The 27480-nt window shown below is 39.7% G+C and overlaps 1 protein-coding gene across 3 annotated transcripts in view; it reads right to left on the minus strand.

Moving 5' to 3' along the window:
• Positions 1–27480, minus strand: part of Pnpt1 (polyribonucleotide nucleotidyltransferase 1) — a 124886-nt gene that overhangs the window by 35044 nt on the left and 62362 nt on the right. For all 3 annotated transcript variants that reach the window (XM_045147396.1, XM_045147395.1, XM_004668964.2), the window contains exons 19-26: positions 10428–10534; positions 8302–8373; positions 8139–8202; positions 7843–7926; positions 4996–5079; positions 3041–3147; positions 2879–2934; positions 430–508 (exon numbers count right to left, since the gene is read on the minus strand). In XM_045147396.1, the coding sequence (XP_045003331.1) occupies positions 430–508; positions 2879–2934; positions 3041–3147; positions 4996–5079; positions 7843–7926; positions 8139–8202; positions 8302–8373; positions 10428–10534 (653 nt within the window). The remainder of the gene's footprint in view (positions 1–429; positions 509–2878; positions 2935–3040; positions 3148–4995; positions 5080–7842; positions 7927–8138; positions 8203–8301; positions 8374–10427; positions 10535–27480) is intronic.

The raw sequence follows: 27480 nt of genomic DNA on the forward strand, positions 1-27480 counted from the left end.
GAGGTAGGGTTGCCCTCTAGTCCAACCTGGAATTCACTACGTAGTCTCAGGCTGGCCTTGAACTCACAGCAATACTCCTACCTCTGCCTCCTGAGTGCTGGGATTAAAGGCCTGTACCTTTAAATATTTTCTAACAACTCAATGATGTTTTAAATTATAACTCAGTTTTTATGTTGGAGCTATCTGTTTATGGTTTCTTGGCAATTGTACAGAAGATGTTTTTATAGTAAAATAAGCATAAAATACTGTAGTAAAGATATTAGTACTTAAATATGTAATTATAAGCAATGTAAGTTCTTTAGCAATAACTCTACTATCTTTGTTTTCCGTACTTAAACTTATTTACAAAGTACATAGTTCTCACCAATTTAGGTAATTCCAACATAATTATTTTATCAGATATAAAAATAAATAAAATTTTCATTTTACCTTTCGTTGATCAAGCTGTGTATTATGTAGCAGTACTGCAGTCATATTTGGATATAATTTCACCATAACCCCAGTGTCTCTACAGAAAAGAAATACCTGGTTAAAACAGTAAGTACATCTACTGACCAAGCTGCTTTTTTTTTGTTTTGTTTTGTTTTATTTTTCAAGGTAGGGTCTCACTAGCTCAGGCTGTCCTGGAATTCACTATGTAGTCTCAGGGTTGCCTTGAACTCACAGTGATCCTCCTACCTCTGCCTATCAAGTACTGGGATTAAAGGAGTGAGGTACCACGCCCGGCCTAAAGCTGCTGTCCCCCCCCTCAAAAGTAGCTGCTGCCCCCCCAAAAAAGTAGGGCCTCATTCTAGCTCTGGCAGACCTGGTATTCACTATGTAGTCTCAGGGTGGCCTTGAACTCATGGCGAACCTCCTACCTCTGCCTCCTAAGTGCTGGGATTAAAGGCATATAGCACCATGCCTCAAATCACATTGCAGTGACAGGGTCTAGTTGACCTGGAACTTACTATGTAGTCCTAGTTCATGGGTCATCACTTTGCTTCTGCTTCCTTATGGCTAGGATGAGAGGCTTATGTTGTTATGCCTAGCTATGTACTAGATAGTCTTATAGTTATAAAAACTATGATTACATAAAACTACACTTTTTCTTCTGTATGTTTTTGTTTTGGCAGTGCTCCTTCAAATCCAGGGCTTCATACGCACTTTATTACTGAGCCATATACCCAGCCCAAACACTTGTTTATCTTTCTCTCTCTCCTTCTGTATCTCCTTTTTCTTTCTTCTCTCTTTCCTCCTCCTTTCTCTTTCTTTTTCTCCTTCTGACTTTCTCTCTCTCCTTCCTTCCCTTCCCTCCCCTCCTTTCTTTCTCCTTCCCTTCCTTTTCTTCTTTCTTTCTTTCTTTTTATTTTTTAATTTTTTTTGTTTTTCAGGATAGTTTTGCTCTAGACCAGGCTGACCTGGAATTCACTATGGAGTCTCAGGGTGGCTTTAAACTCATGGCAATCCTCCTACCTCTGCCTCCCCAGTGCTGGGATTAAAGGCATGTGCAACTACCCCCGGGCCACTTTTTCTTTTTTTTCTTTTTGTTTTTTTCAGGGTAGAGTTTTGCTCTAGCCCAGGCTGACCTGGAATTCATTATGTAGTCTCAGGGTGGCCTCAAATTCACAGCAATCCTTCTACCTCTGCCTCCCAAGTGCTGGGATCAAATGTGTGTACCAGCTGGGTGTGGTGGTGTACACCTTTAATCCCAGCACTTGGCAGGCAGGGGTAGGAGGATTGCCTTGAGTTCAAGGCCACCCTGAGACTACATAGTGAAATCCAGGTCAGCTTGGACTAGAGCAAATTCCTTCCACCAAAAAAAAAAAAAAAAAAAAAAAGGCATGCACCACCATGCTCAGTTTAAACACTTGTTTTTCTATTAAAAAATATATATACTCTATGTTTAAATACTTGTGAATCAAAAGGAAAATAAAATCTTTTTAGGATACATATTCATGTATTTTTCATCAGTTCCAAAAACAATAAACTTGTTTATTTATTTACAAAGTCTCAGACTAGCTTCAAACTCTCTATGTGGATGAAGACACTCTTCTACCTGTATCTTTTGGGTGCTGGGACTCTAGTCAGCATCATCACATCACTTCATGAGGTACTGAGGCAGAGCTCAAGGCTCTGTGCTTGCTAGGCAAGCACCCTGCCAGTTATATACTGCCAGTCCAATGTCTAAAAATTCAAAATAGTATTAAAAGTTTTAAAATTTATAGAATATAACCTTATTAACTAGTAATTTATGGAAGAGGTTAAGTAAACTATAGTAAAAATGTTTAATTTTTGCTTTGTGTCTAGTTTTATGGAAAAAAAATCTTTTGCATTTGCAAGGTTCAACAAATTATCACACTACCTTTTTTTATTTTAAACACACATTGCTATGAGTATTTAAAAATATCTTATCTAAAGCATTTTATTTTTTATATATTTGTATTCATGTGAGTCTCTTACTGTTGCAAACCAGTGCCAATACAGCTTTATGTAGGTGGCTTGGGAACTGAATCAAGGTCTGAGCCATCTTCCCAGCCATACAATCTTTATTTTTTATAAATTTTTTTTGAGATAGGGTCTTACTTTAGTTCAGGCTATCCTAGAACTCACTCTTCAGCCTCAGGCTGGTCTCAAACTCATGGTATCCTGCTATCTCAGCCTCCAAGCGCTGGGACTAAAGGCATGAGCCACCACATTTTGCTACCATTATCATTTATTATTAACTTTTTTTTTTTTTTTTTTTGAGGTAGGGTCTCACTCTAGTGCTTGCTGACCTGGAATTCACTATGTAGTCTCAGGATGGCCTTGGACTCATGGTGATCTACCTCTGCCTCCCAAGTGCTGGGATTAAAGGCGTGCGCCACCATGCCTGGCTCAAAGGCATTGTATTAATTACCTGATTTCAGTTATTGTAGCTGTATAAACTGCTCCAAATTCTAATTGCTGTTCTTGCTGTAAGTGCAAAATAAACAATTAATTTTAAAAAGAAAACAGAAAAACAAATCAAAACAAAACAAAAACCCCTGGGAACACAACTACTATTAAGAGCTATACTTACATCATCTTTGCATATTTCAGTAATGAAGTCTCTGGCTTCATGTATTGCACTAGGCGTTGGTGCAAATATAGAAAACGTTTCTTCATCCACCTGACTAATAGTTACACCTTTAAAAAAGACAATTTGGGCTGGAGATAGGGCTCAGCAGTTAAGGCACTTGTCTGCAAAGCCTAATGACCCAGATTCGATTCCCTGGTACCCATGCTAAGTCAGATGCACAAGGTGGGTGCATGCATCTGCAGTTCATTTGCAGGGACTAGAGGCATGCCCATTCTCTCTGCTTGCAAATAAATAAAAATATAAAAAAGATAATTTAAACTCAGTACCACATGGGTGAAGAGTTAACACATGGTAATGAACTTGCTCCGTCTAGAGGTATCTTGTCTACAAAGTGAATGCAGACCTTGGGTAGGGTTGTGATAAGCTTAATCACTGTTCAGGAATGAAGGGACTCACTAAGAAGCACACACTGTACTTTTACTAGGTACCTGGCATTGAAGTAGGTCCTAGGTATAGAATAGTGAACCCAGCACAGCAAGACTAAATTAAAGGATCTGGTTTTGCTTTCTTAATTATGATCAGAAATAATACTAGGATTCCTTTTTCTTTCCGTCTTTTTTTTTTTTTTCTTTCGAGGTAGGGTCTCACACTAGCCCAGCCCAGCCCAGCCCAGACTGACCTGGAATTCACTATGTAGTCTATGGAGTCTCAGGGTGGCCTTGAACTCACAGCAGTCTTCTCACCTCTGCCTCCCTAGTGCTGGGATTAAGGTGTGTGTCCACCAAGCCTGGTTTAAGATTCCTTTTTTTTAAAATCTTTTAAATGTTTAATTTTTAGCTTTCCTCTTAGGGCCTATGACCTTCCTAGCCATAGGCTTTTTTTAAAAAATATATATAGACAACTTCTATACTTATAGACAAAAAAACATGGTATTTCCCTCCCTACCCTACTTTCCTCCTCATAACTCTGCTCTCCATCATATTAGGATTCCTTTTTAATCTTCTATTATTCTTTTCATTTAGAATGAATAGATGAATGAAGTATAAAATTATGGCAGCTTCTCACTCCTAACTGGCTAAGGCCACTCTGCTTCTTGTGGACAATTACTTCAAAACCTCTAAGTACTCGGTAACTTAAACACCACTTACAGAAGAAACAAATTAAAACATACTATTTCTACGTATACTCTTTAAATAAAAGAGCCTAATGATGCTGGGCATGGTGGCACAAACTTTTAATCCCAGCACTCGGGAGGCAGAGGTAGGAGGATTGCCGTGAGTTCGAGGCTACCCTGAGACTCCATAGTGAATTCCAGGTCAGCCTGGACTAGAGTGAGACCCTACCTCGAAAAGCCAAAAAAAAAAAAAAAAAAAAAAACAAAAAAAAGAGCCTAATGAAACTAAGTCAAAGTAGACGTATAGTTGTCAACAAAACTCTTTAAATGAAAAGATAAAAATTATTTGAGGAAGGTTCACTGCTCTTTTTTCCCCCCCGAAGTAGGGTTTCACTGTAGCCCAGGCTGACCTGGAATTCACTATGTAGTCTCAGAGTAGCCTTGAACTCATGGGGATCCTCCTACCTCTGCCTCCCAAGTGCTGGGATTAAAGGCGTGCGCCACCACGCCCAGCTTCTCTTTCATTTTTTTGAGATCGTCTTACTGTGTGAGTAGCCAAGACTAAGGCTGAAGACCTCCTAGCTCTGTCTTCCAAATACTGAATTGAAGGTGTGTGCTGTCACATTTGGCTTCATTTTTCCTGAATATAGTTAAGGCTGTTCACTTTATAACTTATAAAAAGAGGACCACAAGAACTCTCACAGTAAGACACATGTACTTTTCTCCTGGTCTTTCTCTCATTTCTCAAGTGCTTATATTTGGAGCAACAGAGTAGAGATCAGAGAACAAACTTACATGGTTTAGCATTTATTAAAACTCTCACACTTCATACTGTTCTTACCAGTTTCTGCCTGAAGTTTTTTTAAGTGATATCCACCTGGTCCAACAAACCTTGCTCGTTTTGATAATGGAACCTGAACAGTTTCTGAAATGCAATAGAGATAAATATGTAACTAATTCAAAGATATACATGATTCTAAACAGATACAAAAATATCCATAAAGCCAGGCGTGGTGGTGCATGACTTTAATCCCAGCACTCGGGAGGCAGAGGTAGGTGGATTGCTGTGAGTTCTAGGTTATCCTGAGACTACGTAGTGAATTCCAGGTCAGCTTGGGCTAGAGTGAGACTCTACCTTGAAAAACAAAACAAAACAAACAACAACAAAAAAAACCCCAAAACACAGAGTGTGGTAGCTCTTGCCTGTAATCCTAGTACTCAGAGGCTGAGGCAGCAGCAGGATCACCGTGACTTTGAGGTCAGCTTAGGCTATAGAGTGAGTTTCAGATCAACCTGGGCTAGAACGAGACCTTGCCTCAAAATTCAAAACTAAAAATAAAATAAATATTTCACTATGAAATAGAAAAAGTGATTAAAATAACTGAAAAATGTACAAGAATATCCTCCCAAATTTAAAGTATGTTTTTCTTTCCTTGGTCTTACAGTGATCCTCCTACCTCTGCTTCCCGAGTGCTGGGATTATAGATATGTGCCACCATGCTTGGCTTCTTTCTTCTTCTTTTTTTTTTCCCCAAGGGAGCTATTTTTTTTTTTAATTGACAACTTCCATTATTATAAACAATAATCCATGGTAATTCCCTCCCCCCCACTTCTTTCTTTCTTAATTTTTTTTGGTTTGTTTAAGGTAGGGTTTTATTCTCTTCTTCCTTCCTTTCTTTTTTAAAAATTATTTTATTGGGCTGGAGACATGGTTTAGTGGTTAAGGTCCTACCATATGACTCTCCAGATCCCATATAAGCCAGACACACAAGGTGACACAAGCATGTAAGGGAGCACAAGCGTAAAAGATGGCACATGTATCTGGAGTTCAACTGCAATGTTTGGAGGCCCTGGTGCATCAATTCTCTCTCACACACAAAAAAATTACAAAGTAATATTTTATTTATTTATTTGCAAACAGAGAGAGAGGTGTGGAGAAAGTGAGAGAATGAGAGAGAGGAAATGGGCATGCTAGGGCATCTTTCCACTACAAATTAACTCCAGAGGCATGTGCCACTTTGTGCATCTGGCTTTACATGGGTACTGGGGAATCAAATTTGGGTCACTAGGCTTTGCAGGCAAGCACCTTAATCACTAAGCCAGCTCTCCAGCCCTCATTTTTATTTCTTTATGGTAGGAAAGATGGCTCAGTGGGTAAAGGGCTTGCCATACAAGTATGAGGACCCGGATTTGGATCTCTAGTACCCATATAAAATCTGAACATGGTAGTACATGACTAATTTGAGCACTGGGAAGGTGGAGACAGGAGGATCCCTAGGGCTTGCTGGCTACCTAGTCTATCTAAATCAGTGAACTCCAGATTCAGTGAGAGAACTTGCCTCAAAAAAGAAGGTGGTGTGCCTTTAATCTCAGCACTGGGGAGGCAGAGGTAGGGTCAGCTTGGGCTAGAGGGAGACCCTGCCTCAAAAAACCAAAAAAAAAAAAAAGAAGGTGGAGGGCTGGAGAGATGGCTTAGCAGTTAGCAATTAAGGTAGTTAAGGTGCTTGCCTACAAAGCCAAAGGACCCAGGTTTGATTCCACAGACCCATGTAAGCCAGATGCACAAGTTGGCGCATGTATCTGAAGCTCATTTTCAGTGGCTAGAGGCCCTGGCATGCCCATTCTCTATCTGCTCCTCTTCCTCTTAAATAAATAAATGAAAATAAAGTATAAAAATATTAATATAGGGTTGGAGAGATGGCTTAGTGATTAAGGCATTTGCCTGTGAAGCCAAAGGACCCAGGTTTAATTCCCCAGAACCCACATAAGCCAGATGCACAAGGGGTACATGCATCTGGAGTTCATTTGCAGTGGGTAGAGGCCCTGGTGTGCCCATTCTCTTTCTGTGTCTCGTCTCTCTCTCTCTGCTTGAAAATAAATAGAAAAAATTTATTAAAAAACATTAATATAAAATAAAACCAAAAAGGTGGAAAAAAAAGACACCTGTTGTCTCTGGCCTCTACCTGCACAAATATGTGCTCAAACACAAACAAACATGCATACCCCAAAATATGATGTAAAAACTTTCTTCTAAAGTATTTTATTTTGTGTTTGGGTAAAAATATTTTAATACAGGACCGAGGGGTCAGGCATGGTGACACATTCTTTTAATCCTAGCACTTTGGAGACAGGGATAGGAGGATTACCATGAGTTTGAGGCCCCCCTAAGATTACATTGTGAATTTCAGGTCAGCCTGGGTTAGAATGAGACCCTACCTTGAAAAACCAAAATAAATTAAAATTACAACAAACAAACAAACAAACAAAACAGGGTTGGGAAGATGGCTTAGTGGGTAAAACAGCACTGGCCATGCAACTCTGAGTACCTCCATTCAGACCCCCAGACCCTAGACCCCACCAAAAGCTAGAAGCTTCATGATGGGTTTCTCTAATTCCTGTGAACCTAAGTTAAGAAGGGAGGTAGAGCAGGGGAATTTCCCAAAGGCTCACTGACCAGCTAGCCTAATATATAAAGCAGTGAGCCATGAACAGAGATCCTGTCTCAAGTGTGGAAGGTGAGGACTGACCCAAAATTGTCCTGTGTACCCACACTCAAACAAGCATGCGCGTGCACAGACACACACACACACACACACCCCTAAGTGAATAAAAATTAATTAAATAAATAAAAATGCTTGAAACAGTATTTATATGAGTGCTTCTCATATCAATAATTTTAATGTATTACCCACAACAGGTCCATTTTCTTTTCTTGACGCTCGAGGTTTTGAAATAGTTTTGTTCATTATCTGTAATATCTCCTTCTTGGCCACTAGAAGAAATAACAGAATAAGTTACAACTATATAAATGCTAGGGATCAAACACAGTATCTTATCCATACTAGGCAAATTTCCCACCAATCAGTAACACTCAGCCTCATGAATTTTTTTTTCTACAAACAATATTTTATAATAAAGTGAATAACAATTATAGGTCCCTCTAATCACACAGAAATGAGAGAAAAGTTAGGTGCACTGGCTTACCTGATGCTTGTTGAATGGCCTCCATTACAATTTTGACTGGTATTCCAGGTAACTTGATATCAGCCTAATATGGAAGAGGCAAAAGTAAATTAATAAACCATGACTCATATCATTATTTAAAGATTATTTTAGAAAACAACAGGGTAGGTTTAAAATAAAATACCTGTAATGCAGTGATTCCCTTATTTGTACCGGCAATTTTGAAATCCATGTCACCATTGTAATCTTCAATTCCCTTTAACAATTTAATAAATTATGATAATGGTTTAGCAAAAAATTCAACCAGTCACTGCATTAAAATTTTAGAACATAGCTTTAGAGGTAAACCATGTATTCTAAGACCAAATACAAAGAATTATCTCTGCTATTAACTATTGCTGCAAAATTGTGACTTTTTATTTTATTTTTTAAATTTTTTTTTAAATTTTTATTTATTTATTTATTTGAGAGCAACAGACTCAGAGAGAAAGACAGATAGAGGGAGACAGAGAGAATGGGTGCACCAGGGCCTCCAGCCACTGCAAACGAACTCCAGACGCGTGCGCCCCCTTGTGCATCTGGCTAATGTGGGACCTGGGGAACCGAGCCTCGAACCGGGGTCCTTAGGCTTCACAGGCCAGCGCTTAACCGCTAAGCCATCTCTCCAGCCCTTTTTTTTTTTTTTTTGAGTTAGGGTCTCACTCTAGTACAGGCTGACCTGGAACTCACTCTGTAGCCGAGGCTAGCCTCAAGACTCATGGCAATGGATCCGCCTACCTCAGCTTCTCAAGTGCTGGAATTAAAGGCATGAGCCACTATGCCTGGCTCAATTTTTGACTTTTCAAAGCTACAAAGATTTTCGAAACTTTTAACTTATGTCTCTTCCAAAAAAAAAAAAAAACAAAAAAAAAAACCCCAAACAAACAAAGCAAAACAGAACAAAAAGCTATCATCCTAACAGGAGCTATATATATAAACACATTTATTTATTTATTTGAGAGAAAGAGAGAGAAGAAGGAAGATATATAGACAGAATGGGCATGCCAGGGTCTCCAGATACTGCAAATGAACTCCAGATACATGTATCACCTGGTGTACCCGGTTTTACATGAGTACTGGGAAACTGAACTCAGGTCCTTAGGATTTGCAGGTAAGCGCCTTAACTACTGAGCCATCTCTTCAGCCCAGTAATATATATTTTTACTTACTTAATTTATTAATTTTTTTTTAAATGAAAAAAAAATTTTATTTAGTTGAGAGAGAGACAGAAGAAGGAGGGAGGGAGAGAGAGGTAGGGAGGGAGGGGAAGAGAATGGGTGCACCAGGGCCTCCAGCCACTGCAAATAAACTCCAGATGTGTGCACCCCCTTGTGGATCTGGCTAACATGGGTCTTGGGGAATCGAACCTGGGTTCTTTGGCTTTGCAGACAAACTCCTTAACCACTAAGCCATCCCTCCAGCCCTTATTTTTGTTTTTCACTTTAGCCCAGGCTGACCTGGAATTCACTATGTAGTCTCAGGGTGATCTTGAACTCTCGAAGATCCTCCTGCCTCTGCCTCCCGAGTGCTGGGATTAAAGGCATGTGCTATCATGCCTGGCTAAAGTATTTTTAATCTATCCTTTAAACTCCAAGGTGAACAGAGAAAAAAAATCTACTGCACCTCCCTCAAGTATTAAGCATTCTTCCAAGCATAAAATTTATGGTTGTGGTTTATAAATTTAAAAAAAAATTATATTTATTTATTTGCAGCAGAGAGACAGAAAGAGGGAGAGAAAGAGATAGAAAGTGAGAGTGAGAGAATAGGCATGCCAGGACCTCCTGCCATTGCAAATTAATTCCAGATGCACGTACCACTTTGTGCATCTGGCTTTAGGTGGGTACTGAGGAATCAAACTCAAGCTAGCACCTTTAACCACTGAGCCATCTCTCTAGTCCAGGTTTATATTTTTGTTTTGTTTTTTGAGGCAGCATCTCACTCTTGCCCAGGCTGACCTATAATTTACTATGTAGTCTCAGAGTGGCCTTTAATTCATGGCAATTCTCCTACCTCTGCCTCCTGAGTGTTGGGATTAAAGACGTGTGCTACCACACCTGGCTTTCCAGGTTTTTATTATTTTTGAGATGTGATTTTTAGGCTTGTCTGAACTTGTTCTGCAATCCAGGCTGGCTCGGAATTGTTGAACTTCCTGTCTCAGCTTCCCGACTGCTGAGATTATAAGCATGCACCGTGCATGCATGGCCTGTAAGTATCCTTGTAAAGTTTGGGTAGTTTTCACCAATAAATACTTAAAAGTGGGAATATACTTGCCAGAATGTCTGTCAGCAAACGATAATCTTCTATTTCACCTTTTTCTGGATTGTTTTTGGTAACCAATCCTATTGCTACACCTGCAACAGCAGATGAAACTGGGACTCCTATAATTAAATAAAAAACGTTTTGTGTATAATATGTGTAATAGCCTAAAATATATTGTCATTCTGCTGGCATTTACTTTCGAGCAAAGGGATGGTATTCTCTGAACTGACAACCATCAAACCTGGGTTGGAAAGGTCTTTAGAATAGACCTTGGGCAACTTCATCTCTTTTTGAACTTGAAATAATGCCTCTTAAAGCAATAAGTAGTAATTTTATACTTAGCAAAAACCTAACAATAGCAAGCTTTGTACTTCTTAAATTATTTACTGCTCTAACCATGTATTTGATAAAATTTCAGATCTGAAGTCTTCAGTTCATCTCTCCATGACAACCATTAGTTTAGCTTTCCAGAACATTTTTGTGTACACCTGTAAATGTAATCTTTAATTTTATTCATGGGACCATGCTACTTGTGTTTATTACCTAGTACCTTGACTCTTTTACTTAGGAACATAAATTGGCTATTGATATGTACCATCACATAACACTACCTTATTGCGTGACTGTATACTGCTCCTCACACATGTAAGAAATCTATCTATATCAAGGTATGTTTTCTCTCTCTCTCTCTTTTTTTTTTTTTGAGACAGGACCTCATTATGCAGCCCAGGCTGGCCTCAAACCTACAATCTTCCTGCCTTCCAGGTGTGAATCAGCACACACTACTTAGTTAAAAGATATGTGCATTTAGAGCTGGGCGTGGTGGCACACTCCTTTAATCCCAGCACTTGGGAGGCAGAGGTAGCAGGATTGCCTTGAGTTTGAGGTGACCCTGAAAGCACATAGTGAATTCTAGGTCAGCCTGAGCTAGAGTGAGACTCTACCTCCAAAACCAAACCAAACCAAACCAAACCAACAACAAAAACCCCAAAACAAACAAAAAAGATATGTTTAATCCCAGCACTTGGGAGGCAGAGGTAGCAGGATTGCCTTGAGTTCGAGGCGACCCTGAGACTACATAGTGAATTCCAAGTCAGTCTGAGCTAGAGTGAGACTCTACCTCCAAAACCAAACCAAACCAAACCAAAACAAAACAACAACAAAAAAAACCCAAAGCAAACAAAAAAGATATGTGTATTTATACTTTTTCAGACTATCACATTGCCTTCCAAAATGTACACGATCACAATAGTATGTGAAGGTGCATACTATGGCTTATGGTATATTCTTCACAATTGTTTTGAGACAAGGTTTCAGGTAGCCCAGGCAGCCTCAAACTTGCTCTGTAGCTGAAGCTGGCCTTGAACTCCTGATCCTCCTAACTACTTCCAAGTGCTGGGATTACAGGTATGTACATCATGTACTACTTTTTTGTTATATCTTTTGATATTTGCTAATTGAGAGTAAAAATGGTCATTTAATTTTTTTTTTTTATTTTAGAGCAGAGGGAGAGAGAATTGGCATGCCAGGGCCTCAGCTACTGCATTTGAACTCCAAACGTTTATGTCACCTAATGGGCATGAGAGACCTTGCACTTGCTTCACCTTTGTGTGTCTGGTTTACATGGGATCTGGACAGAAATTGAACGTGGATCCTTAGGCTTTGCACACAAGCACTTTAACTGCTAAGCCATCTTTCCAGTCCATCATTTATTTATTTATTTATTTTGTTTGCTTTTTAAGAGTGTGACACAAAGATTTATTATTATTATTATTTTTACTTGTCAATACTCTTTAAGATTCGTAAGAGCTCTTTGAAAAACCTGTCTTGTGCTGGGGAGATGGTTTAGTAAATAAAGCACTTGCTGTGCAGGCCTGAGTTTACATCACCAAAATTCACATAAAGCTGTCTGCTATAGTACAGTATCTATAATTCCTGAGTGCTAAGAAGGAGGGGGCAGAGACAGGTGAACTGTCTGGAAGCTTGTGGGCCAGCTACCCTTGCCAGAGTAGTGGTGAACAATGACTGACCATGTCTCCAACAAGGTAGAAGGTGAGGACAGATACTGAAGTGACCTCTGACCTCTACACATACACTGTTGCAAGTGTGTATCCACACAGACACATATACATTATATGCGTGCACACAGTGACTTCCTTTGGTAAGTGTGGTGTGCTTGTGTGTCTATGAATGTTCACATGTTTGGGCACGTGAGTGTGTGTACAGGCCAAAGCACAACCTTGGGTATGAGCCTCAGGAATGCTAACTCTTTTTATTTTTTGTTTTTTTCGAGGTAGGGTCTCACTCTAGCTCAGGCTGACCTGGAATTCACTATGTAGTCTCAGAAGGGTCTCAAACTCACTACAATCCTCCTATCTCTGTCTCCTGAGTGCTGGGATTAAAGGCATGGGCCATCACACCTGGTTTAGGAATGCTAACTCTTTAAATTAGGGCCCCTCACTGGTCTGAAGTTCACTGATTAGGTTGGACTGGCTGGCCAGTGTGCTTCAGGATCTTCCTACCTCTGCCTCACCAGCACTGGAGTTATAGACATTTGCCTCCACCCTCAGTATTTCTAGTTTATTTATTTATTTATTTTGTTTTTTTGAGGTAGGGTCTCACTCTAGCCCAGGCTGACCTGGAAATCACTATGGAGTCTCAGGGTGGCCTCGAACTCATCATAATCCTCCTACCTCTGTCTCCCGAGTGCTGGGATTAAAGGCACGCGCCACCACGCCTGGCTCTTTATTTATTTATTTTTATTGACAACTTCCATAATTGTAAACAATATCCCATGGTAATTCCCTCCCTACCCTCCACTTTCCCCTTTGAAACTCCATTCTCCATCACATCCCCACCCCATCTCAATCAGTCTTTCTTTTATTTTGATGTCATCATCTTTTCTTTCTATTATGATGGTGTTGTGTAGGTATTGTCAGGCACTGTGAGATCATGGGTATCCAGGCCATTTTGTGTCTAGAAGAGCACGTTGTAAGGAGTCCTACCCTTCCTTTGGTTCTTACATTCTTTCCACCACCTCTTCCACAATTTTACAGCATTTTTACATGGGGACTAGGAAATGAATGCAGGTCCTCATGTTTTGTGAGAAGCACTTTTTTTTTTTTACTGGACTACCTCCCAGGTCCTCTTTTCTTTTCCTTTAGTGCTGCAAGGAGCTCTTCCATCATGGATAGATTTTTATTATAATATAGTATTTTTTCATTTGTGCACTTTTGTAGTAGTAATAATTCTTTTGAGTAGAATTTTTACAGTTTATACAGTCATATTTCCTGGATTTGCATACAAAAACATGTATTCTCTAAACATTGATAAAACACTCCATGCTTCAGTTTTTAAAAGTTTGTTCTTGGGCCAGAGGGATAAGGTTTAGTAGTTAAGGCGTTTGCCTACAAAGCCAAAGGACTCAGGTTTGATTCCCCAGGACCCATATAAGTCAGATACACAAGTTGGTGCATACGTTTGGAGTTCATTTGCAGTGGCTGGAGGCCCTAGTGTGCCCATTTTCTCTGTCCCTCCCTCCCTTTTACTCTCAAATAAATAAAATAAAATAAAATAAAAGAATACATAAATTTAAAAAGAAGTTTGTTCTGGCTGGGTGTGGTGACACATGCAAGCACTTGGGAGGCAGAGGTAGGACTGCAGTGAGTTTGAGGTCACCATGAGTTTAAAGAGTGGTTTACAGAGTGAGTTCTGGGTCAGCCTGGAATAAAGAGTGAGACCCTGCCTTACAAAAACAGCAGCAACAAAGCTTATGTTTTGATCCCTTGGAACTTATTTTGGTATGAAAGAAGAATGATGGCTAGCTCATTTCATTTTCTCTACACTACCCCACCAACACTCCTGGTTGCAACTACCACTACAGTGCTGATGACATCAGGATCTATCCTACTGTCTGGACTGCTTTGTTAAGCCCTGCATGTGCTTAACCAAACTGCTTCCCAGACATGTCTAGCTATATGATATGAATTTTTGAATAAACGAATAAATATATTCAAAATTGAATTCTTCATGGTATTTCTTCTTCCTTCTCTATTCCATACCTTGGCTGAAAGCATATTCATGACAGAATGAATACTTATTTCATCATTTCTTACATTCGGACAAGTCATGAAAATCTCTTCTTCTCTTCATTATGTTTGTTTAGTTATTTATTTTTTAAAGAAAGAGAAAGAGACTTGGTAAGCCAGAGTCTAAGCCACTGCAATCCAATTCCAGACACTGTGTCACCTAGTGGGCATGTGAAACCTTGCGTTTGCCTCACCTTTGTACATCTAGCTTGTGTGAGATATGCAGAATGGAACATGGGTCCTTAGACTTTGCAGGCAAGTGCCTTAACTGCTCAGTCATCTCTCCAGCCCTGTATGTATGCATGTATGTGTATATGAATGAATGAATGACAGGGTCTCACTACAAAGCCCTGGCTGGCAAGAAACACAGAGATCTGTTTGCCTCTTCAGTTCTGGGATTATACAGGTGCAAGCCACCAGGCCCTCTTTCCTTCCTTCTTCCCTACCCCCTCCCTCCTTCCCTTCCTCTTTTTTACTTATTTATTTTTAGAAAGCTGCTCTTTCCCTTAGAAACTGAAATGCTTCTAATCCTTCATTCCAATTTCACATCACTTTTTGTCCTGGCAATAATCTCCCCTGTTTTCTCAGTCCTTAGTTTCCTTCTTTATCTTCTATTCTGTCCTACCTCTTCCCTTAGGGTCATCATCTAAGATAGGAGAATTCACTTCAACAAAAACATGTTCAAAGCCAATCTTCTGTTTGTTTTGTTATTGTTTCTGTTGATTTTTCTTTTCTCTTTCTCTTCTTTCTTCCTTCCCTCCCTCCCTCCCTTTCTTCCTTCCTTCTTTCTTGGTGGCAATATTGGAACAAGAGTCTCATGCATGGTAGGCAAATACTTTACCACAGAGACATATCCCCAAACAAAGTCATTCTTACAATTTTTTTTTTTAAACTTCTGGATTATCTGCTTTCAATCAGGTTGTTTTCCTTCTTCTTCTTCTTTTACTTTTTGTGTGTGGTATAGGGGTGGGGGGTAGAGAATCTAACCAGGAGCCTTGTACATGCTATGCAAGTGCTCTACCCCTGACTTATTATACCCTCTGCTTGAGATTCCTCTGTGAACCAGAAAGGTTTGTGACAGGATATATACTGTTCCTAGAGATGTAGTACTAATAGTAGCACATTAAGGTTTATTCAACCCATAGTAAATAAATCTGATGAATTAGTACTTGCAGGGTAGAGGCAGAAAGATCAGGAGTTCAAAGTTATCCTAAACTACATAGTAGTGAGTTCAAGGCTAGCCTAAGCTACTGTCTAAAAAAATAAGGAAAATAAATCTGCTTACTGTGGCTCAAATTTATAATTATCAACACCCATCGAAAACTGAGTTGGGAAAATGCCACCTTTAGGTCCAAGCTATGTAGCAAAGCAGTGGCCTTCAAAATCTGGCTCATTTATTACTTTAGTACTTTTGAATACATTCCCGAAACATACATAATGCTTTATAACTTTACAACTTTGCACAGGCTGCTCCTTCTAAGTGAAATGTAAGCCCTGTTCCTAGTATGCCTGATCCCAAACCAACCTTTGTTTAAAAATAAGTAGATTTGGGCTGGAGAGATGGCTTAGTGGTTAAGGCACATGTCTACAAAGCCTAAGGACCCAGATTCGGTTCTCCAGGTTCTATGTAAGCTACATGCACATGGTGGCACATACATCTGGAGTTCGTTTGCAGTGGCTAGAGGCCCTGGTGTGCCCATTGCCCTCCCCCAGTCTCTAATAAATAAATAAAAATTTAAAAAATTAGATTTTCTTGACTTCTGGGTAAGATGGCAGCATAGGAAAAATGCCAAACCAGTCTAGGGGGGAAAATAAGCAAAACCACAGCAAAATACACTCTTCTTTCAAAAAGTGAAGGAGGACACTGGCCAGAATCCCATCAAAGTGCCAGCAGCCCTGGTCCGAGTGCCTGCTTGTCCACCTGGCACCAAGCTGAAGAAGCAGAAACCAAGTGAGAGGATTTTCCATTCGCATCAGCCTCCTCTCAAAGTCAAGAAACCTGAAGGGGACGACAGCAGGGGCCAGCTGAGCAGCTGCTGAAGGTGAACACAAATGGGGACCAGGAGAACAGTTTTGGTGTAACTCCAGGAATCCTGAGCTCTCCCATCCCCCAAATGTCAGTGCTGCAGTGAACCACCAGAGAATTCACTCAGCCCTGGGCTGCAGGGCATCCAGCACAGCTGTTCAAAGCACCAGATCCACAGCACAGTTCAGAGGAATTGAGGTGGGAAATCAGCATTGGTGAGATTGAAAACTATCCCAAAAGGCAATGGGCCTGACTGACAAAAAGGCAGGTGCTTAGGCCTGCACTGGAAGTGGTAATCTCTCTTTCCATGTCAGGGCAGGTTATGGGTTACATATCATGATTATTATTATTTTTTGAGGTAGTGTTTCACTCCGGCCCAGGCTGACCTGGAATTCACTATGTAGTCTCAGGGTGGTCTTGAACTCACAGCAATCCTCCTATCTCTGCCTCCCAAGTGCTGGGATTAAAGGTGTGCACTATGTCTGGAGGGATGCTTATTCTTGAGAAGCTTTACCATTCTCAAGTAAGCTATATTTTGCAGTTGACTTTTGTTGCCTTTGATGCTTTCTGATTTTAGGGTCTTTGTCTTTTTCTTCTGTCATTATTGGGAATAGGGTATGGTTCAAATCCAGGCTGACCTGGAACTCATTTCAGAGCAGAAATCTCAACCTCCCAGTTGACAGGATTAAGGGTAGAACATACAACCTTAGGGACTTTGGCTCTATTACATTATCTGTTTGCTTTAATACCCACTCTTGCAGAACTACTTTGTGCTGGTTTGGATTAAATGTGTGTATTGCTCAGGTGAATTTTAGAATTTGCCAGTAATTTGCTTTACCCAGCCTACTAGAATACTTGAATAGCAGGCAAACTCAACACCTAGAGTTGCTTCTGCAGTTTTCTTGGGAGTACAAAAGCTACACTTGGCAACTTAAACTCCTACCTTTGGGTTTACATGGCTAAGAACACTGCAGATAATAAGAAAACCCAAGCATTGGGCTGGAGAGATGGCTTAGCAATTAATTTGCCTGTGAAGCCAAAGGACCCAGGTTCAATTCCCCAGGACCCACATAAGCCAGATGCACAAGGTGGCACATGCGTCTGAAGTTCGTTTGCACTGGCTGGAGGCCCTGTTGCGACCATTCACCCTCTCTCTCTCTGCTTCTCTCTCTCAAATAAATACAAATAAAATAAAATAAAGAAAAAGAAAACCCAAGCATCAAATTAACTCAAGATGCACAAATCTCTACATTATAATACACAAAACACAGAGAAGGAAGACAATACAATCCCCCCAAATTATAAATCCATCAGAAATGACCCCCAGTGAGACTGTTTTAGATAAAATACCTGACAAAGATTAAAAAAAAAAAAAGATTTTATATATGCTCAAAGAAATCAAGGAAAATAAACTCCTGAAAGAGAACACAGGAAATCAGTTTAATGAAATAAGGAGGTCAATACAAGACATGAGTAAGGAAATAGAAATAACAAAAAACAGTCAGAAATACTAGAAAATGAAAACAGAGTAAATCAAATAGAAAACTCTGTAGAAAGCCTCACCAGCAGAATGGATTCAGGAGAGGACAGTAAACTAGAAGACCAAGTGGCAGATGTAATACAGTCCAACAAAGAGAAAGACAAATTAATAGGAAGGCATGAATGGGAATTTAAAGACATTCGGGACACTGTGAAGGGATCAAGCATAAGAATTCAGGGCAGGGCTGGAGACATGGCTTAGCGGTTAAGCACTTGCCTTTGAAGACTAAGGACCCTGGTTCGAGGCTTGGTTCTCCAGGACCCAAGTTAGCCAGATGCACAAGGGGCACACGCATCTGGGGTTCATTTGCAGTGGCTAGAGGCCCTGGCACATCCATTATTTCTCTTTCCCTCTTTCTCTCTCTGTCTGTCACTCCAAAATAAGTAAAAATCAACAACAAAAATATTAAAAAAAAAGGAAAAACCTAAATAAATAAATACTTAAAAAAAAAAAAAGAATTCAGGGCATAGTAGAAGAACTGCACTCCAGAGGCATAGCAGGTATTTTCAACAATATCATAGGAGAAAACTTTTCCCAAATAGGGAAAGTGATGTGAATATAGACACAGGAAGCCTTTAGAACGCCAAATAGACAAAATTAGGAAAGAACCTCTCCCTGTCATGTTATAATTAAATTACAAAACACACAAACCAAAGGGCGGGGGGGGAGAAATAAATAAATAAATATTTGTTTTTTCAAGGTAAGGTCTCACTCTGGCCCAGGCTGACCTGGCATTAACTATGTAGTCTCAGGTGATCTTCACATCTCTGCCTCCCAAGTGCTGGGATTAAAGACGTGTACTACCATGTGCAGCAAAGAAAATATACTGAAAGCAGTTAGAGAGAAAAGTCACATACAAAGGCAAGCCCATCAGAATACCAGCAGATTACTCAACACAAACATTAAAAGCCAGAAGGGCTTGGAATGATGTATTCCATGTTAGGAAAGATAACAACTGTCAACAAAGGTTACTTTATCCTGCAAAGCTATCCATCCAAATAGATAGAGAAATAGGGACATTCCACAGTGAAAGTAGGCTAAAGGAATATATGAACACTAAACCAGCTGTATAGAAAATACTTGAAAGGATCCTCCACGCTGAAGAGAAAGAAAAACACATATTTAAGAAACCAGGAAAAAATAAACCATATTCAAATAATAGTTAATACAAGAGAGTAAAAGAAAAACTGGAAAAACTATAAAACAAGATGAACATCAAGAACAAATACACAACTTTCAATAATAACTCTTAATATCAAGGGCCTCAATGCCCCAACCAAAAGACACAGGTTTGCAGACTGGGTTAAAAAGCAGGATCATTCAATTTGTTGCCTCCAAGACACCCACCTTTCCATAAAAGATGGATGATATCTTAGGGCCAAAGGTTGGAAAACAGTGTTACAAGCAAATGAGCCTAGAAAACAAGCAGGTATTGCCATCCTAATATCTGACAGGGTGACTTCAAACCAAGATTAATTATGAAAGATAAAGAAGGTCAATTTATATTGATAAAGGTACACTCCAATAGGAGGACGTTACAATCCTAAACATATATGCACCTATCATGGGGGCTCCCAATTTCATGAAATAAACACTACTGGAATTAAGGTCACAGATACATTTGTAGTGGGTGACTTCAACACCCCACTCTCCTCAATTGACAGGTCATCATGGCAAAAAATAAACAAAGAAGCACCTGGACTAAGTGAGGTCATGGAATAAATGGACTTAACAGATATCTACAGAACATTTCACCTAAATGCTGCAGAATACACATTCTTTTCAGTAGCACATGGAAAAGTCTCTAAAATATATTAGTATACAAAGAAAGCTTTAACAAGTACAGGAAAACTGAAATAATTTCTTCCACTCTAACTGATCACAATGGGATTAAGTTACAAGTCAACGGCAAGAAAAGCTATAAAGCATACACAAAATCATGGAAACTAAACAATACACTACTAAATGATGAATGAGTTAATGAGGAAATCAAGAAGGAAATTAAGAATCAAACAATGAGAACACAACATACCAAAACCTTTGGGACATAATGACATCAGTCATAAGAGAGAAATTTATAACTTTAAGTGCCTATATTAAGAAATTAGAAAGGCTGCAAGTAAACAACTTGATGCTTCATCTTAAAGCCTTGGAAAAAGAAGAAAAAGGCAAACCAAAATCAGTAGATGGGAAGAAATAATAAAGATTAGGGCAGAAATTAAGGAAATAGAATCCCTCCCCCCAAAATCCAAAGAATCAATGAAACGAACAGATGGTTCTTTGAAAGGATAAACAAGACTGATAAAACCTTAGCAAGCCTAACCTAAAGGAGAGAAAAAACACAAATTAATAAAATTAGAGATTAAAAAGGAACCATTATAATAGATACCAAAAAAATTTAGAAAATCAAAGGATAAATTTCAGGAATGCATATTCTACTAAGTTTGAAAATCTGAAAGAAATGGATGATTTCCTTGATTTATATGACCTATCAAAATTAAATCAAGATAAGACTAACCACTTAAATAGACCTATAACAAGTATGGAGATCCAATCAGTTATAAAAAAATCTCCCTGCTGATGTCTGGATAAATGTATATACTATGCTTATCAAACTGCCCCATAAGTACTTATCTTAATATTCATACCCTTATAGTAATGCTACTCTCACTTTGGGTAGAGACTCTTCTCTTTTCAGATGGCAGTGACCTTGGGATGACTCAGAAGGTATCATAGTACTGGAAAGGAGTGACTGGAGTACTGAGTAACATCTCGATCACACCTTCCAAGGCTCAGGGTCTAATGCAGAAGAGGTGGCGGAAAGAATGTAAGAGCCAAAGGAAGGGCAGGACTCCTTACTCCCTCCAGACATAAAATGGCTTGGATATCCATGACCTCACAGTGCCTGATACTACCTACACAAGACCATCATAAGAGGAGGAAAAGATCATGACATCAAAATAACAGAGACTGATTGAGATAGGTAGGGGATATGATGGAGACTGGAATTTCGAAGGGGAAAGTGGGGGAAGGGAGGCTATTACCATAGGATATTTTTTATCATCAAGGAAGATGTTAATAAAAATTGAGAAAAAAAAAACAAACAGGCTCAGATGGATTCACTGGTAAATTTTACCAAACTTTCACGGCAGAATTAACACCAATGCTTCTCAAACTTTTCTATAAAATAGAAAAGGAAGGAACTCTACCAAACTCCTTTTTCAAAGCCAGTATCACCCAGATCCCAAAACCAGACAAAGACATAACAAAAAAAAAAAAAAAAAAAAAAACCCCAAAAAACTATAGATCAAGCTTCCTCATGAAAATAAATGTAATGGGCTAGGGAGATGGCTTAGTGGCTAAGCACTTGCCTGTGAAGCCTAAGGACCCCGGTTTGAGGCTTGATTCCCCAGGACCCACGTTAGCCAGATGCACAAGGGGGAGCACACGTCTAGAGTTCATTTGTAGTGGCTGGAGACCCTGGCATGCCCATCCTCTCTCTCTATCTGTCTCTTTCTCTTTCTGTCACACTCAAATAAATAAATAAAAGTGATTAAAAAAAATAAAAAAAAAGAAAATAGATGTAAAAATTCTCCACAAAATATTGGCAAATAGAATATAAGAATATAACAAAAAGAACATTCACCCTGACCAAGTAGGCTTTATCCTAGAGATGCAGGGATGGTTCAACATATGCAAATTGATAAACATAATACATTATATAAATAGACTGAAGGACAAAAATCACATGATCATCTCATCAGATGCAGGAAAAGCATTTGACAAAATCCAACATCCCTTCATGATAAAAGTCCTACAGGCCGGGCATGGTGGCGCAGGCCTTTAATCCCAGCACTTGGGAGGCAGAGGTAGTTTGAGGCCACCCTGAGACTCCATAGTGAATTCCTGGTCAGCCTGGGCTAGAATGAAGTGAGACCCTACCTCGAAAAACAAAAAAAAAAAAAAAAAAAAAAAAAAAAAGTCCTACAGAAACTGAGAACAGAAGCAACTTATCTCAACACAATAAAGGCTATTTATGATAACCCTACAGCCAACATAATACTAATGGGGAAAAACTTGAAACTTTGCCACTTAAATTAAGAACAAGGCAAGGGTATCCACTATCCCCACTTTTATTTAATACAGTACTGGAAGCCATAGCCATAGCAATAAGGCAAGAGACACACATAAAAGGGATACAAATTAGAAAGGAGGGCTGGAGAGATGTCTTAGTGGTTAAGCGCTTGCCTGTGAAGCCTAAGAACACAGGTTCAAGGCTCGATTCCCCAGGACTCACGTTAGCCAGATACACAAAGGGGCACACACATCTGGAGTTCGTTTGTAGTGGCTGGAAGCCCTGGCGTGCCCATTCTCTCTCTCTATCTGCTTCTTTCTCTCTCTGTCTGTTGCTCTCAAATAAATAAAAATAAACCAAAAAAAATAGTGAGTTTATTTGAAAAAAAAATTAGAAAGGAAGAGATCAAATTGTCATTATTTGCAGATGACATGATTCTATACATAAAGGACACTGAAGACTCTACTAGCAAACTGTTAGAGCTGATATACACCTATAGCCATGTACCAGGATACAAAATAAAACACACAGAAATCAGTTGCTTCCTGTATACTAACAACATACATTGCAAGTATGACATAAGAGAATCACTCCTACTAATTACTGCCCTAAAGAAAAATAATGTACCTTGGAATAAACCTAACCAAGGAAGTGAAGGATCTCTACAATGAAAACTTAAAAACACTCCAGAAAGAAATTGCAGAAGACACTAGGATATAGAAAGATATCCCATGTTCTTGGATAGGAAGAATCAATATTGGGAAAATGTCAATTTTACCAAATGCAATCTACACATTTAATGCAATCCCCATCAAAATTTCAATGGCATCCTTCACAGAAAATAGAAAAAACAATCCTAAAATTCACATGGAAGCACAAAAAACACTAATATTCAAAACAATTTTAAGCAACAAAAACAAGACTGGTGGTATCACCATATGTTGCAGTCAGGTTTGCATAACTGACAGAAATCACCCGACCAAGAGCAGTTTTGGGGAAAAAAGGGTTTATAGACTCAAGGGGAAGCTCCACGATGGCAGGGGAAAATGACAGCATGAGTAGAGGGTGGACATCACCTCCTGGGAATATCAGGTGGACAACAGGAACAGGAGTGTGCCAAACACTGGTAAGTGGACACTGGCTATCATACCCATAAGCCCACTCCCAACAATACACTGCCTCTAGGAGGCATTAATTCCCAAATCTCCATCAGCTGGGAACCTAGCATTCAGAAACCGTAGTTTATGGGGGACACTTGAATCAAACTACTACACCATACCTGATCTTAACCGATATTGCAGAACAAAAACAGCATGGCACTGGCACAGAAACAAACATGTAGGTCAACAGAACAGAATAGATAACCCAGATGCAAGTTCTGGGCAGCTACAGCCACCTGATATTTGAAAAAAATGCCAAAAATACTCATTGGCAAAAAGACAGCCTTTTCAACAAATGGTGCCGGGAAAACTGCATATCTACTATATGTAGAAGGATGAAAATAGATCCTTATCTCTCTCCATGCGCAAGAATTAAGTCCAACTGGATCAAAGACCTTAATATCAGACCTGAAATTCTGAAATTGCTAAAACAAAGTAGGGGAAACCCTTCAACATATTGGCATAGGCAATGACTTTCTGAATCTAACCCCAGTTGCTCAGAAAATAAAACTACTGATCAAGCCAGGCATGGTGATACACGCCTTTAATCACAGCACTTGGGAGGCAGAGGTAGGAGGATCCTCCTGAGTTTGAGGCCACCCTGAGATTACATAGTGAATTCCAGGTCAGCCAGAGCTAGAGTAAGACCCTACCTCAAAAAACAAAAAACAAAACAAAAAACCCCAAACAAACAAAAAAAATCTACTAATCAATCACTGGAGCCTCATGAAATTACAAAACTTTTGTACAGCAAAGGAGGCAACATACAGAATAGCAGAAAAATCTTTGCCAGCTATACACCTGACAGAGGATTAATATCCATGATACACAAAGAACTCAAAAAACTAGTAAGAAATAAAACAATCCAATGAAAATGGGCTATGGAACTAAACAGAGTTCTCAAAAGAAGAAATACAGGGCTGGAGAGATGGCTTAGCGGTTAAGTGCTTGCCTGTGAAGCCTAAGGACCCCGGTTCGGTTCGAGACTCGGTTCCCCAGGTCCCACGTTAGCCAAATGCACAGGGGGTGCACACGTCTGGAGTTCGTTTGCAGAGGCTGGAAGCCCTGGTGCGCCCATTCTCTCTCTCTCCCTCCATCTGTCTTTCTCTCTGTGTCTGTCGCTCTCAAATAAATAAATAAAAAAAATTAAAAAAAAAGGAAGAAATACAGATGGCATATAAATATCTAAAAAAATTACATCCTTATTCATTAAAGCAATGCAAATTAAAGCTAGTTTTAGATTGTATCTCACTCCTATCAGAATGACTACCATCATGGAAACAAATGACAGGCAGGGCTGGAGAGATGGCTTAGTAGTTAAGTGCTTGCCTGTGAAGCCTAAGGACCCTGGTTCGAGGCTCGATTCCCCAGGACCCACGTTAGCCAGATGCACAAGGGGGCGCATGTGTCTGGAGTTCGTTTGCAGTGGCTGGAGGCCCTGGCACACCCATTCTCTCTCTCTATCTGCCTCTTTCTCTCTCTGTCACTCTCAAATAAATAAATAAGAATAAACAAAAAAAAAAAAAAAGAAAAGAAAACAAATGACAATAGCTGTTGGTGAGGATGTAGAAACAGAGGAACCCTTCTACACTGTTGGTGGAAATGCAATCTGGTCTAGTCATTGTGGAAATCAGTGTAGAGGTTCATTAGACAGCTAAAGATTGATCTACCATATGACCCAGCTATAGCACACCTAGGCATATATCCTAAGGTCAGTTCACAGTACCTTAGAGATACTTGCACGTCCATGTTTATTGCTGTTCTATTCATAATAGCTAGTAAATGCAACCAGCCTAGATGTCCCTCAACTGATGCGTGGATAATGAAGATGTGGCACATTTATACAATGGAGTTCTACTCAGCAGTAAAGCAAAATGAAGTTATGAAATTTGCAGGAAAATGGATGGATCTGTAAAGGATTATACTAAGTGACATAACCCAGGCCCAGAAAGCCAAGTACCATATGTGTTCTCTCATATGTGGATCCTAGCTACAAATGTTTGGACTTGTATGGGAGTTGGAATAAAACTTAGTAACAGAGGCCAGTAAGCTATAAAAGGGGATATAAGGGAGAGAAGAAAGTAGAGAACTTAGGGGGATGGTATTGTATATATTTAAGTACAAGAACAGATTATTGGGGTGGAAAGGCCCAAGTGAAGTCAGGGAATGAGACTGAGTAAAGGAAAGCTGGGGGGAGAGTAAATAAAAATTCTAAGATGGTATGAATAAGTCATATGGAAACCTATTTTTTTGGACACTAGTGTACCATAGAAGCCGTAGACTATTATTAGAAAAATTTCAGTGCCAGGGATGGGATACCTTGCAGTGAGTTCTTGGCTAGGGAGGTCCCTGGTGACCCCGAAACATTACAGGCCACTGCCGAGGCCCTTGGTTTTCCACCAGGAATAGATGGTAAGACCCTATTTCTAAAGACTCCACATTCTTGGGCTAAAAGGCTACTGGGAAATCCTGCTGGAGCTAAGCTGAACCCTCCTCTGTGCAGACCAGCTGACAGCTGGAAAATCTATGCTGCATGCAGCGCTCTGGGAAAAAGTGAACTCACCAGTGGAGATAAAGAACAGTGGACACCGCGAGCCTTAAATTTGGCCAACCAGGCCAAATGAGCCAACAGATGTAATAGTGGCATGTCTGTTATGGGAGAAACCAACCACTAATTGGACTGGTGGCCTGCTTCATGGGATACTGAAAACTTATGATGTGGCAAATCATGAGCCCTAGGGGTGTCTGCTTACATGTACATATCATGCATACCAAATTGCCCAGGAAACAGTTCATATAATGTTCATACCCATATATTAATGCTATTCTCACTTTTGGTTAGAGAAACTTATCTTGTCAGATGGTGGTGACCTCTGGGAAGACAGAGGAGGGCTCAGCACTGAAACATTCCTATCACACCTTCCAAGGCTCAGTTCTGTGGTGGTTTGATTCAGGTGTCCCCAATAAACTTAGGTTTTCTGAATGCTAAGTTCTCAGCTGGTGGAGATTTAGGAATTAACACTTCTTAGAGGCAGTGTCCTGTTCAGGTCAGGGTTATGGGTATGATAGCCAGTATCTACTTGCCAGTGTTTGGCACACTCTCCTATGTCCATCCTCTGCTCATGCCATCATTGTCCCCTGACATCATGGAGCTTCCCCTTGACTATATAAGCTAAAATAAACCCTTTTCCCCCAAAAGCTACTCTTGGTTGGGTGCTTTCAGCCAACAATGTGAACCTGACTGTAACAGTAAAGTGGTACCAAGGAGTGGGATTGTTGCTAGACATCTGACTGTGTGGCTTTGGACTTTTGGAGCTGATTTTCAAGAGAAATGAGGAAGGATTTAAAACTTCCACCTAAGAGACACCTTGCAGTGCTATAAGTACAGCTTGATGGACTATTCTGATCAGAGTTGAAAGACCTGAATGCAGTAAGAACTAAGGAATGTGAGGTTTGGCTTATGAGGGTAAGAAAGAGCTTTGCCTGAACTGGGCTAGAAATAGTTTGTGTGAGAGCTTGCTATTATACCCATGTCCTGAGAAATTGTGCAGGGTTACATTGTGTAGAAATAGACTGGTAGAGGGATATGGCACAGAAAGACATCAAGGCCAAAACTGCTGCCTGTACAGCTTCAACTGTATGACAGATTACAACTATTGAGATTAGGCCAGCTGACCTGCACTGGGATAACAGAAAGAATGCAGTCTTTTGAAGGGGCCTGAATACAGAAGGAGTGGGGACTTCCAGTTAAGATGGTGGCATAGAAACCAACATATCAAAATCTCTGGGACACAATGAAGGCAGTTCTAAGAAGTAATTTTATAGCTTTAAGTGCCTATATTAAGAAATTAGAAAGGTCGCAAGTAAACGACATAATGCTTTACCCTAAATCCATGGAAAAAGAAGAACAAGGCAGACAAAAATCAGTAGACGGGAAGAAATAATAAAGATCAGGGCAGAAATTAATGAAATAGAAAAACAATCCAAAAATTCATTTGGAATCACAAAAGACCTCGAATATCTAAAATAATACTCAGCAACAAAAATAAAGCTGGTGGTATCACCATACCTGATTTTAACCTATACTACAGAGCCATAATAACAAAAACAGCATGGTACTGGCACAAAAACAGACATATAGATCAATGGAACAGAAGAGAGGACCCAGCTATAGCC

This window comes from Jaculus jaculus, chromosome 4, assembly GCF_020740685.1.
Source record: "Jaculus jaculus isolate mJacJac1 chromosome 4, mJacJac1.mat.Y.cur, whole genome shotgun sequence".
In the NCBI taxonomy this organism is placed as follows: domain Eukaryota; kingdom Metazoa; phylum Chordata; class Mammalia; order Rodentia; family Dipodidae; genus Jaculus; species Jaculus jaculus.